Source organism: Xiphophorus hellerii, chromosome 12 (genome assembly GCF_003331165.1).
Source record: "Xiphophorus hellerii strain 12219 chromosome 12, Xiphophorus_hellerii-4.1, whole genome shotgun sequence".
Classification (NCBI taxonomy): Eukaryota; Metazoa; Chordata; class Actinopteri; order Cyprinodontiformes; family Poeciliidae; genus Xiphophorus; species Xiphophorus hellerii.
In genome coordinates, this window is record NC_045683.1 from 8,053,948 (window position 1) to 8,066,728 (window position 12,781).

General features: G+C 34.2%; 1 protein-coding gene across 3 annotated transcripts; it reads right to left on the reverse strand.

Annotated features, from left to right (window-relative positions):
• Nucleotides 1–332: 332 nt before the first annotated feature.
• Nucleotides 333–11,005, reverse strand: inpp5e (inositol polyphosphate-5-phosphatase E). Of its 3 annotated transcripts, XM_032579392.1 has the most exons (12): nt 10,914–10,999; nt 10,000–10,028; nt 8,987–9,807; nt 7,292–7,415; nt 7,120–7,217; nt 6,921–7,045; nt 4,817–4,936; nt 4,589–4,696; nt 3,889–4,050; nt 3,053–3,168; nt 2,840–2,976; nt 333–1,264 (listed from the first exon to the last, which is right to left on the reverse strand). In XM_032579392.1, the coding sequence occupies exons 3-12, from the start codon at nt 9,739–9,741 to the stop codon at nt 1,132–1,134; spliced, it is 1,878 nt and encodes a 625-aa protein (XP_032435283.1). In that variant the 5' UTR covers nt 9,742–9,807; nt 10,000–10,028; nt 10,914–10,999; the 3' UTR covers nt 333–1,131. The 3 variants fall into 3 exon arrangements, with proteins under 3 accessions (XP_032435283.1, XP_032435282.1, XP_032435284.1); XM_032579391.1 differs by lacking the exon at nt 10,000–10,028 and having other exon boundaries at nt 10,914–11,005; XM_032579393.1 differs by lacking the exon at nt 10,914–10,999 and having other exon boundaries at nt 10,000–10,897.
• Nucleotides 11,006–12,781: the final 1,776 nt, after the last annotated feature.

Below are 12,781 nucleotides of genomic sequence, written 5' to 3' on the forward strand. Positions count from 1 at the left end.
AACAAAGAAATAAACTTAAACTTGGACTTGTAGCTGTAATTAAAGCATTTGTTGCAGTTCCAACTAAGTGTCCTCACACTGATAATGTAGCATTTATTATCTGTACATCATTGAAGGTTAAACTTATCTCTATTGAAACTCCCCCCAAAAAATCCTGGATCAAATGTCATGCAGCCCTGAATAAACAGGCCACTACTGTAAAATGGCTCATATTTAGCAAGTTTCTCTACTTTATTATTCTCTTATTTAAAGACAAATGTCTCCACTCTGAAAAATAAATACAAACATCAGTAAAACTTTGCAGCCATTAATAAAATTAAGCAAAAAATTATATTTGTCACACATTTATTACCGGATATTACACATTAGGTTACATAAAAAGTTGCAAATTAAGACGGGTCATGTTGACATGATACCAAGACCCACAGGCACTTTTTCTTTTTTAAATACGAGCAGAATGCTTTTTAAGCTCGGAATGCAGGTTCATAGCTGTGCTACATACAGTACATTCAAAGTTTACAGTATTTATGGGATTAGATGAGAGGTAAGGCATAAAGTTAGTGTTTATGATGAGGACTGGGCAGCCTAAATGATGGTAAACATTTCAACATAGTTTTTACAGAAGTGAGTTCCCTGAAGAAAAGTTAAAGTTCTTCATATAAATAAAAACATCAGATTTCCCTGAAATGGAAACAAGTCGTACCTTCCTTTTTCTTCTTCATGCTCTTTAAACTTTACTAACCTCGGTAGAAATTGTATGACCAAAAAAAAAAAAAAAAAAAGCCAAACAGCTGCGTTTTCACAATAGTTAGGCTCAGTGCACTATAAATCACAAGGCATTTGATCCTTTAATCATAAAAATGCAACATTATGGCTAAAGATGTTAGTGAAACACAAATTAGGATGAATGAGGTCGAGTCAGTCGAAGCATGTGTGCGAAGAGAAATCCTCTCACTTTGCGTGTTTTGAGAAAAGAAGGCTAGATAAGTAAAGGCCAGACTGCTGATGTCTGCAAACCTCGTATCTGTCTGACCTTATGGTCCTCGCACTCCGTCGTCCCAGCAGCTAAGACAACACTGGTTTTTGTTTTGGTCCATTTCCACGCGTGGCACAGAGAGTCCATGGGAACGTTTAAGAGATGGCGCAGATGGTGCTGCTTTGGCTCGATATGGCCTCCCTCCTCTTCAGCTCTCTGGCCGTCATCCTCCGCTTGATGCCCTCCAAGTACAAACTCCGGTCAAACAGTCCTCCACACAGAGGAATACTGACCAACACACAAGCAAATACAGTAAAGGGAAAATCAAATTACCATGGTCAATTAACAGGTTATTAGATTAAAATTACTTCCAGTAAATTTCCACCAAAAAACACAAACATTTTTAGCGTAATCTCAGAAATTTTCTGAAAAAAAAACTACTGAGTTTGAAAAGTCAAAAAATTTCTGCAGGGTTTCCTCCAGTGTATTATAAGCCTGGCGGGCCGCCAGGCTTTACTTGTGCCCCCACCAGACTTAGCTTTGCTTATTTATTAAAAAAAATTTTATGTTTGCATTTTTTAGACTATAGTTGGTGTTCAAATATTAATCTTCCAATAACACATAATTATCAGGTGATATTTTAAAATTTCCTGTCATTTTTTAACTCAAAAACACAACAGCTGCTAGATGAATGACTGCCGAGCATCCAACCACCAGGCTTAGCAAGTTTCCTGGGGGAAACCTTGTTCTGAGCTCCAAAATACATAAATTAGCTAAAAAAAACTCCAACATTTTGAGATTCTCTGAAATTTTCTACAAAAAAACCACAAAAATTTCTGAGAACAAAGTCAAAACTTTGTTAGAAAATCTCTTAAATTTTGGGATTAATCTCAGAAATTTTCTACAAAAAACAAAGAAATTTCAGTTTCAAAAGGTGGGCATTTTCTAGAAAAAACTGAAATTTTCTAGAAAAATAAGTCTTCTGAGCTCCAAAAGAAAAAATATTGCCAGATAAAACTTGGAAAATTTGAGATTAATCTAAGACATTTTCTAGAAAAAATAAGAAGATTTCTGAGTTATAAAAGTCAAAAAATGCCCAGACAAAGTTTGGAAAATTTTAGATTAATCTCAAGGACTTTCTAGAAAAAACAAGGATTTTCTTTTCAAAATTCAACATTTGAAACTCAGAAATTTCCAAGTAATGTAATTTAGCTCCATTTTTAACAGGTTATTAGATTAAAATTACTTCCAGTAAATTTCCACCAAAAAACACAAACATTTTTAGCGTAATCTCAGAAATTTTCTGAAAAAAAAACTTCTGAGTTTTGAAGACCAGAAGGTCTTGAATGTTTCCAGATTTGTTTCTTGAGAAGCAATCTTTAAAAATCAACAAATCCAAATTCATCCCATCAGCTGAGCAAATTAAAATATTACCCATTTAAATTTACAGTTTGCAGTTATTCATATCCCTGACAGCTTTAGGTGTAAACATGTTTCATTACTATTTTTCTGGCCCAACAGATTCCTAACCTGAATCTGATAGAAGATCTGTGGAGGATGTTAAAGATTAGGGTGATGGCCTGAAGGCCTTCCAACAGCAAACATTCAGAGCTCAGCACCAAAGAGAAATGGTAAAAAAAAACTACTGGAAACATACTAAAAGCTGGTCAGCCATGTTAAATACATGGCTGCTATGATTCCATTCATTATTGAGAAGGGAAAACATTTTTATTAAACGTGATTGAAAAAAAATGATCACAAACATGTTGGTTAAATAAAAATAATTTACATTCTAAAACTGCTGCGGCTGTGAACAACATTGGGACTAGGTGACCGACAGAAAAAAGTCTTTAATGGACTCACTTGTCTCTTCCCGGCCTAAGTTTGACCTGAAAGACGGCGATGACGGGTCGGTGGTCGGAGGTCTTTATGCTGGAGCAGCTGTTGTATTTCAGCACTCGTATGTCGGTGGCCTGCCTGCTCCTGAACACGACTCTGTCCTGAGAAAACAAGCGCGCTAAACCACACAAAGACCTAGAGCAACGAGACGCTGAAAACAGCAGGCTGTCTTCTTACTGTGTATGAGGGCGTTCTCTGCTTGGAGGTGGTGTCGTAGTTGTCACAGCCGATGTCGAATTTATATGTTGGGAAGAAGTGAACCGGTGCTTCTTGGAAACCTTTAAAGATCGAACCTGCACAGAGACAGACAACCAAATACGACAGAGTACCAAATACCGGGGTCATACTGAGAAAAAAACACAAAATAAAATTATGAGGTAAACTAGTAGGATGAAGTCGAAAGAATACGAGAATAAAGTTATAATATTTTGAGATAAAAGTCATGAAAGAATAAAGTCATGATATTCATGAAGGCATGAGAATAAAGTCGAAATAATAGGAGAATAAAGTTGTAATATTTTTAGATTGTAGTCTTATTGTGAGGATAAAGTAATATTATAAAAGTTGTAATAATACAAGAATAATGCCAGAATATTTCAAGAATAAAGTCAAAATAATGAGAATATGGTTGCAATAATATGAGATTAAAGTCACGATATTTTGAGGTTGAAGTCATAATATTATGCAAGTAAAGTTAAAATACTTTGAGAATAAAGTTATATTAATATAAGAATAAAGTTGTGAAAATATGAGAATAAAGTCAATATTTTGAGAATAGAATCATATTAGAAGAATTAAGTTTTAATATTAGGACAATACTCTTAATAGTACGACTTTATTCACAAAATTTTATGACTTTATTCACAGAATTTGATGACTTTCTCATTGTAATTTTATAACGTAATTCTCATAATTTTAGGACTTTATTCTCGTCATTTTATTATTTTATTTTCTTAGCTCTGTCTTCTCACCAAGCAGCCATATTGGCCATCTTCAGCCTTCCTCATACGTACCGTCCTTCATTTGGTTTGACAGCTGGTCGTGCTCCAGCAGAGGGCTCATATCGCCCCCTACAGATCGCTTCATGATGGCTTCTATTTCCGCCCGGTCTTTACCGAGCCGGAAGTTGAAATCCCCAAACCAGAAGACCTGATCGAACCTTGTGGTGACATCGGCTGCAAGTAAACAAAAATATTTCACGTGAAATAAAAAAGGTTTTGATTTAAAGGACAGCGCATCCAAAGCCAGGACGAGATATAATGCATAAAGAGGGAGATATGTGAGATATTAAAGGATAAATTTAAGCAAGAGGAGATACATATTTTAAGGAAAAGAAATATAAAAATACAAAATAAATTAATCAAGGAAAAATAAGAAAAAAAATCATACAATCAAAAAACCAAATAAATGACTAAATAAAAAAGACTGAAGTTTTGGGAAAATATTTTGTAATTAGAAAGAAACATTACTGTTTTTATTATTAATTAGTTTGAGGGGTTCAGTCAGAGATTTTAGTTCTGGCAGGAAATGCGTAATATTAGTTTGCAAACTTTTGTTTGTGAGTGAAAAAGTTTGGTTATATATTTTATTCAATAAAGATAAGAATGTTCAAATGTTCAAGGAAGACGTTTGTTTACATTGTAAAAAGACCTCATTCACAGTCACAGCTGTTGTTTTAATTTGTTCACATTTAAAGACACTGTAACGTCTTACCTGGCGAGGAGCGATAAAGGTTGGTGTCCGGAAGGCTTTTGGGCAGAGCTAAAGCTTCGATGATCTTGTTGTAATCGAGTATTCTCTCGTAAACTTTGGTATCTCCAGCTGAAGGAAAAACCAAGAAACAGAATCATCCAGAGATAAAGAGGAAACAAAACAACAACAAAACAGTTTAGTCTTAGTACACCTTCTTTACCATCTTCATCAGGAGACACACCTACTCACATGTGAAGTGGGACGTTATGAAGAGAAAGGAAGTTCCAAAAAAGGTAAAGGTGATGCCGACGGCTCCTTTCGTCTTGATCTGAGAGATGATTCTGGTCGTGACTGTGGCATGTTCCACCTCTATTTTAACAAAACAATAAGAAAATCTTGTGACTAAAAACCAAAATTAACAAAAAATAAATAAGACATGTATAATATCCTGAAATTGTTCACAAAATTTCTGTATTTTTCTGTAAGAATTTCTAAGGCCACTCTGATTTAAATTTAATAATAATGAAAAATAACCGAAACACTTACATACTTAAAGACTTTAGCAAGTTAAGTAACTGTTTCATCTTATGTTTGTTTTTTTAAACTCAATATCTTCTTACAGTTCAATGAAAAATCCCTGAAATCTTGTTACTCGTACACTCTCAAATTAGTTGGTGTTTGAGACAAGGCGACCAGAATATTTCAATTCAATAAACAAACTACCAGAATCCAGTTTCACCATAATTCTTTCCCAGGAATAAACCCCACAAAACAACTTAATGCAGGCAGCCGCTTTTCTCAAAAATGAAAGGAGAGCGACAAGGGCAACAAAGATTGAACAAATGTAAAAATATGAGACTTTTAACTGTAATCTGAGGATCAGTATGAAAAATCTGGGTGTATGCTGAATATTCTAAGGGTTAAAGTTAAGATTATTAAAACAGTTATTCAACTTTAGTGGTTCAATGAGAAACTTGCTTATATCATAGCAAATTGATGTTGCAATTTTTATTTAAGGACTTCAACAAAAACTTGAAAGGAGCAAAAAGAAAAACTCTGATAGTTTCTTGTATGAGTGGGAATTTTTGTATTCTTTATCATTTATCATGTTTAAACGTCCCCAAAACTGTCAAACTAACTTGTTTTTAGAACTAAATTTGGTTCTAAAGACAAAGTTTGTGGCTATAATACATAATAACTTCACTTTGTATGCATTACTAGCATGATTTTTTTATTGACAGTATTAATAAATGTCACTATAATAAAACATAAATAAGAACCACTTACAACCAAAACCGTAAATAAAATAGTTATGATGTCTCTCTAAACGAAATTTTCCTTCAAAAAACATTAATTATTATAATCAAAATTGTCAGTTTGGTTTATCATGCGATTATCTGACAATATGACTAAATGCCGTTAACTTGTGCAGCTTAGAGATGTAAATCACATTTCTTTGTGACCAAAGTCCTAAAGAAGCACTTTGTCATGCAGTCACTGCCATGCAGTTGCTTTAAAAAGAGGGAATTAATAATTCTTATCATCTTTTTATCGTTATCGCATTACTACAAAATATCATGATAAGACTTTAAAACTATAAAACAAAGTCAAAGTAAAATAAATTTAGTGAGTTTTAGATTTTGAATCTATATTTTGAGTTTGTGAAAGATAAACTGACAGTAGTAAGTTGTGTTAACTTTTTATTAATTTTGTCAAACCTACAAGAGTCGAATAACCAACAGTTTTTAGGTTAGCGCTTAAAAACTGAAAGAAGAAAAAGACAGGAGTGGGAACTATTTCCCAGAGTGCTTAGCGGCATGTTTTTGTATCCAGTGTGTGTTATGTTTATTTTAATTACACTGTCAGTTTGTAAAGCTTGAGGATAATGTCCTGTTCACTAATGTTTTTATTGTGATGTTTAATAAAATTTATGATCAGATCAGAAATTTTGTTCATGCAATTTGAAACAACAAATGTAATTATTCTAAAGCAAAATAAGCAGCTATTTTAACTTGATATTGTGAGAGAAAATAATATAGGAATGTGGCTCTTTAACTAGGTGAGGGCAGTTTTGTTCTTGCATACTGTGAAAAAAATATTTGGTTTAAATTTCAGCATTTAGTTAAAACTCACAATTCAAGACCAATGAACTTAAAAAAACAATGTTTAGACAACTTGTCTCCTGTTGTTAAATCAATTTCATGAACTTTAATTTCTGAGTTAAAAACAAAACAATTTTCTTGTTGACTTTAATTGCATTTTCAAGGCAGCAGGTGGACTTTCATTTTCAAGTGATTGAAATGATTCATTCACCATGTAAAGATAAGCAGCAGAGAGACAATAGAGGACAGACCTGAACAGAACCACATGAGGTCTCTCCTGATAAACACGGTAAGATAGAGAACGCCATGCGATGCCGTGTAAAGCATAACATAGTGAGGTCCCAGAGTTTCCTGAAGACAGGTCTCCCACTCCCTCCTACAAGCAAACACATGCATATAAATTGATCATTAACTCAACATTAATCATAAAAACCCTCTACCTGGACGTACCTGTCAGGGCAGCCTTCCTGAACCCCAATGACGTATAAATCCTGTGCAAAGTCAGAGTCCGTCGGAAGGAGGAGATCGTTCAGGTTGGTTGGTAAGAACTGAAAGGTCAGACGTTTGGTTATGACCTGGAGGTCAACGACATGCTGTAAGGGTGTGTGATGCTTCCTCCTACCTTCTCTCCCTGCATGTTCCAGGTGACGACGTAAACACCGACTTGTCTGTCGGGGAAGTGGCGGTCCAGCTCCTCAGCCCCGAGCAAGGCACCGCTTCCCAGCATGCTCCCCTCCAGGAAACTCCTGAGAGAAAACAAAATTAGGATTAGTTTCTGCATCACAGCTGACATCTAACGTGAAAAAACCCCCCAAAACAATCTGCTGAAACGAAAACCTTGGATTTTGTCTTTAATAGTTGCTGACAAGAGAAAAACTATCATAGTCTGTTACCCATTTTTGGCTTCATTCCTGTCAAAAATGAGGCTGAACAAGTATATTCTCTAACACCACTCTTCCTGCTCAAGATGTTGGCACATAATAAATTTGTAAAACCTGAAGTTGCAGGGAAACACAACAGAAAAGGAAAACAAAATTTTGGTATTTTGCAATTTTTTTTCTTTGACGTTTTTGAAAAACAACACAAAGATGCGAGAAGACATTTGTGTTAATGTATTAATTAAGCCTGTCGCAATTAAGCATTTGATCGCATGATAAACTGAATTGACAAGTTTGATTCTAATGATTAATGTTTTTTGAAGGGAAATTTTGTTTAGAGAGACATTATAATCGACTTTATTTTGGTTGTAAGTGGTTCTTATTTATGTTTTATTATTGTGTCTGTTTGTCACGTTTTATTTTGCATGTTTAAAATATCTTCCAGTTACAATGGTAAGTATTATTTACAAAATTAAAGTTTATTGGTCTTGCATTATTATGCTATTATCAATATATTCTCTTTATTTCTAATCTGTAACCCTAGAACAGGATTCATACACCTTTTCCACAATAAAATTCAAGACTTTTCAAGGTAAATTTTCAAACTTTTCCAGCACTGAACTTTGGACATAAAAACAATGCAAATTAATTTCAAAAAGATAGTTTCAATTCACAATTATATGACTTCACTTATAGCTGTTATTAGTAATGTCTTGTAACAGTATTCTACATTCTACAAGGACAAAGTGAATTAAAATAAAATAAAATCTTATGCTTTGAAATGTGTCTCTCCTGAACACCTGACTGGTCCAAAAACAAAACACTAATGAAAAAAAAGCCCCCAATTTCAATAATGTTGTTTAGCATATAAAACATAAGCCAAACTTTATTTAAAATACACAGATCAATAATTATTAGGAATAAGAAACATTCATTAGACTAAAACAATCCAAACAAATTATTTTAAGGTAAATTACGTTTCTGCTCAAATTAAATGCTACAACACAAAATAAGTTACAAAAAAAAATCTCTAAAAAATGTTTTCTCGCTAAGTTTTCTGGCATTTACAAATAGAAATAATTTTGGTAATTCTAACTTCAGACAGTGAAAAAATGTCTGTCTTTTGATATTTTAGGTGCATGAAAATATTTTTTTTTCAACTGTAAATAACATTTTCCAAATTTAGGCTTTCAAACATTAGATTACACTTTATTACAAAACGGTGTAGTCTGAATATCAAGCACTTTCCAAACCTTGAAAAAATATATGAATTTCAAGCATTTTGAAGGATTTTAAGCATCCATATCAACCTTGCTAAAAGTAATCAGCATCTAATGACCCTGTTATAGCAAGAAGAGTAAGCTACACAAAAAACCCTTAATGCCAACCTGATGGTAATCTGAGCCCGGCACTTACACGGCGTCCTAAGTCCACCTTACCTGTTTCGAACATCCTGGGGTCTGATGGGGCTTAGTACGCTGTAGATGGACTTCATGGAGTTTACCGAGGTGCTGTCCGACCCCATGTTCTCCAGAAGCCGGCTGTCGCTCAGGTTCCTGTGGAGGCACTCACCGCTCTTCTCTTTGACCAGCATGCCATAATCCAAACAATCCCTGTCAATCCTATTAGCTGCCCGTAAAGTGGCTGACGCAAAGTTGCTGTCCAAAGTGGGCAGCGGCCCTGTGGGATGCACTGGAGACAGCCGCGCCTTGGCGGCTCTCCCCCGTTGGTCGTCCGAGACGCTCTGCTGCCTGTACGGCTGAGCTTCGTGCTGAGGCTGCCGGCTCTTCCTGTCCTGGAAGACCGGAGATCCCACTGCGAATGCAGGCTGGGGTCTGGAATTGGAGTTCTGCTCATTTCTCTGAGATATTTGGTCATCTTTGAGAGAGTCTGTGGAGGAACCCGTCTCTGCTCTGTCACTCAGACTCTCCTGGCTGCTTCTCAGTTTCCTGGTCCTCATGCTATCCTCCACAGACACACTTTTGCCAAACTTTGAGACTTTGGGTATTGATGGAGGGCGAGGCAGATACACAGGGATCTCCCTGTCTGCCTGTCCTGCATCATTGTTCTTGTTGGTAGATTTTACATCAACTAAAGGAGTTTTGGGAATCTTGCTTTCTACGTCACCATAGTCTCCTTTCCCAGGAGCTTCACAGGGGCGGTTGAGAGTACAGTCCTCTCCATTCTCAGTCATCCTTTCTTCATGTCTGAAACAAGCTGTGGTGAGCTGGATAAAGCTTTTTCATTGCTATTAGAAGACCTGCAAATAAACAGAAAGTATCTCAGTAAAATGTAAAATAAGTTGCCTAGAGGAGCTGAGGTGGCAGAGAATAGGAAAGGTATTGTTGAAATACAGAAGATAAGTGGAAGAAGACAGTCTGATGACAGGAAAGTGAAATTAAACTTTATATCTACATGCAGAATACTATTAAAAGCAGAAAATTAAACTTACATCTACCACCATGACCCACATGGCAGCATCTAAACAGAAATGCCGTTTTTCAGCAGACAGAGGGAAGGAAATTAGGGTAAACTGGAGGGAAATTTCAAAGCAATCCTAGATGTTAAGATTCAAACCTGAACATGTAACCACTGCTACGTCAGTTAGGTTTAGATCAGGGAGCTCCAGCATAACATCTGGTGTCCTTAAGTTTTTATATGTATCATTGCTAAATTTGGTGGACTATCTGCATTTTGAGATTCCATTTAAGTTTGCGGTATTCTGTTATTTCACAATCAAAAACGTTTTCTACATAAATCAAGCGCTTCTGTTTCGTTTTGTACATCCCTAACAGCATACATTGTTACTTTGGTCTAACAAATTTGCCCGTTACAAATACATTTTTCATCTGTAACTTTTCCACACAAGCGAACTCTGATTTGTGATTTGAAAACCAAACCTTTAAGTTTAGTATCGCTTTTTATTGTCCTTCTAGCGCAGAATATAATTCAGATGTTGTTGTTATAGCTGACATCGCTAAACAATGTCACATTTAGCGGTTAAAAACTCAAATGTTTGACTCAATCAGTCAAATCACTGCTGCTAGCGAACATTGCTACTTACTTACTTTACCAAAAATAAAGTTATTTCTAACTTTAACATATTTTACCACTTTTACGCGTTTTACTTTCTAACCAGAAAGTTTCACAACAAAAGCAGCTGTTTCATTTCCACTATTTTATGGACACTGGGTATCAATTCTGCTGTGGTTAGCAATGCTAAATGCTAACCACAGCATTTATATTCTAGCTAGCTGAGCTAGATAACGTTCCTGTTAAATCTTTTTCAGCCGGATTAACATAAAGTCTCCGTTTATTTGTGTTCCTTTATTCAAAGAAATCGAAATCATGATAATGTAGTGTTACCTTCAGTGAACTGTCAACATCTGAGTAGCAATTTTAAAGTTAGCTCTGCGACTTCCCTAGCAACGTTTAACAACACGGATTTTGTTGCCAAGAAGACAGAAGAGAACTGGATTGAGATGCGTCACAGCGCCCCCCTCAGTCAGAAAGCTATATTACAACTGTTCAATCACTTCCATAGTCGTTTTTAATTTTCTTAATGAAGTACCGATATTTTACAGTCAAAGGTGGGCAGAGTACACACAAATTGTACTTAGGTAAGAGTAGCACTACTTCAACATATTTTGACTCAAGTAAAAGTAAAAAGTTGTCATCCACGAAATCACTAAAGTAAGAGTAAAAAATATTTTGTAACTGATCAGGTCTGACTTAATACTTAAAAGTTATGTTATCAGTCAGACAAAACAAAACAAAATTGACATGTTCAATGTCAAATTAGTTCAATATAAATATCTTATGAAACTAAAACTCACAACAGATATTTATTTTACAGATCAATATGCTCTGGTGACAATATTTGCTCCTTGCTGTATCTTCTTGGCATCAAAATGTCACAACAGGCTAAGAAAATAAAAAAAATATAAAAGACAACAATAAACTTAGAGTACAAATAAGAAGTTTCACTTTAACATAACACGTTTTTTCTTTATTCAGTGAAGTTTAGTGCAGTAGGAAAAGTATCCTGAAATTTCACTCACTTCATAATAATATTATCTAAATAAAAGTAAGCAGTAAGATAGTAAAACTACTCCTAAAGTATTTTTCCCCACAGAAATTATTCAAGTAAATGTAACTGAGTAAAAGTAACTATAGTTATTGTTGCATTTATTCGATAAAAAAAAAAGTCAAGTCAAACCAGGGAAGACAAAAATCCAAAAACATAAAATCAGTTTTTAAAAAGCAGTATTACATATTTTGTCCAAGTCATTTCTTTATTTTCTGTTAAGACTTTCTGATCCATGTGGTTTAATTTTAGATCACATTTAGTTAATTTTGCCTTAATATCTTTGGAGACGGCAAAACATAATATGTTTCTCTCAAACTTGAAACATGAAAACATTTAAATAATTTTGAATATTGAAAAATGGCTACCTTAAACCCAATGTAGAATCATCCTTAATTTATTTCTGGGATGCACCAATTTAAAAAAAATCATACACATGATCAATTTGGTTTATTTTTATAGAGACAACAAATGTAGTCTCAATTTAAATTCAATCACACCAATATTTCAATTGATCCTAGTTATCAGTTATCAACAGTACAGAATTCTCCATTAATTATTCAGAGTAGATTAAAATAGATTAAAACCAAATAAAAAGTCTGCTGCTTTAATTTCTACACATACTATTTTAGTTTTTTTCTATCATTATAGAATTTACTAAAAAATTTTATTTATTTTGTATAATACACACATTGTACCACATTTGACATATTGTGTGGAAGTTTGGGGCAATACATACAAAACAAATTTACAACTGTTGTACGTAATATGAAAAAAATAAATAAATTTGAATATAACATAAAATGGGATATTGAGAATACAAACCTGTTATTTTTTAAATCAAATGGACCGAAATTCTTAGACCTTGTAACATTTAAAACTGTACAATTCATGTTTAAAGTAAAAAAAAAAAACATGATACAAGAAATGTTTTGTGACAAAGAAGGGAGTTATAATTTAAAAACCAATGTATTAGAACATTTATCAGTGTGTAATGGACTAGATGATAGAAATATAAACCAGCTTAAAAAACTGCTTAAAAAGGAGCTTATTGGGAAACATGGTATGGGTGTCATCGAAAATGTTATTGATGATATTAAAAATGTATAAATAATTGTACATTTAAGGATGAGAATGTGAGATTTTA

Bases quoted from the DNA above. Each gene is read 5' to 3' on its own strand.
- inpp5e (XM_032579391.1), bottom strand. From the start codon at position 9,741: ATGACTGAGAATGGAGAGGACTGTACTCTCAACCGCCCCTGTGAAGCT. The intron at 3,169-3,888 runs GTACGTATGAGG...GTCTCTGTGCAG, and splicing joins GTCAAACCAAATGAAGGACG to GTTCGATCTTTAAAGGTTTC. The intron at 2,977-3,052 runs GTAAGAAGACAG...TTGTTTTCTCAG, and splicing joins AGAGAACGCCCTCATACACA to GACAGAGTCGTGTTCAGGAG.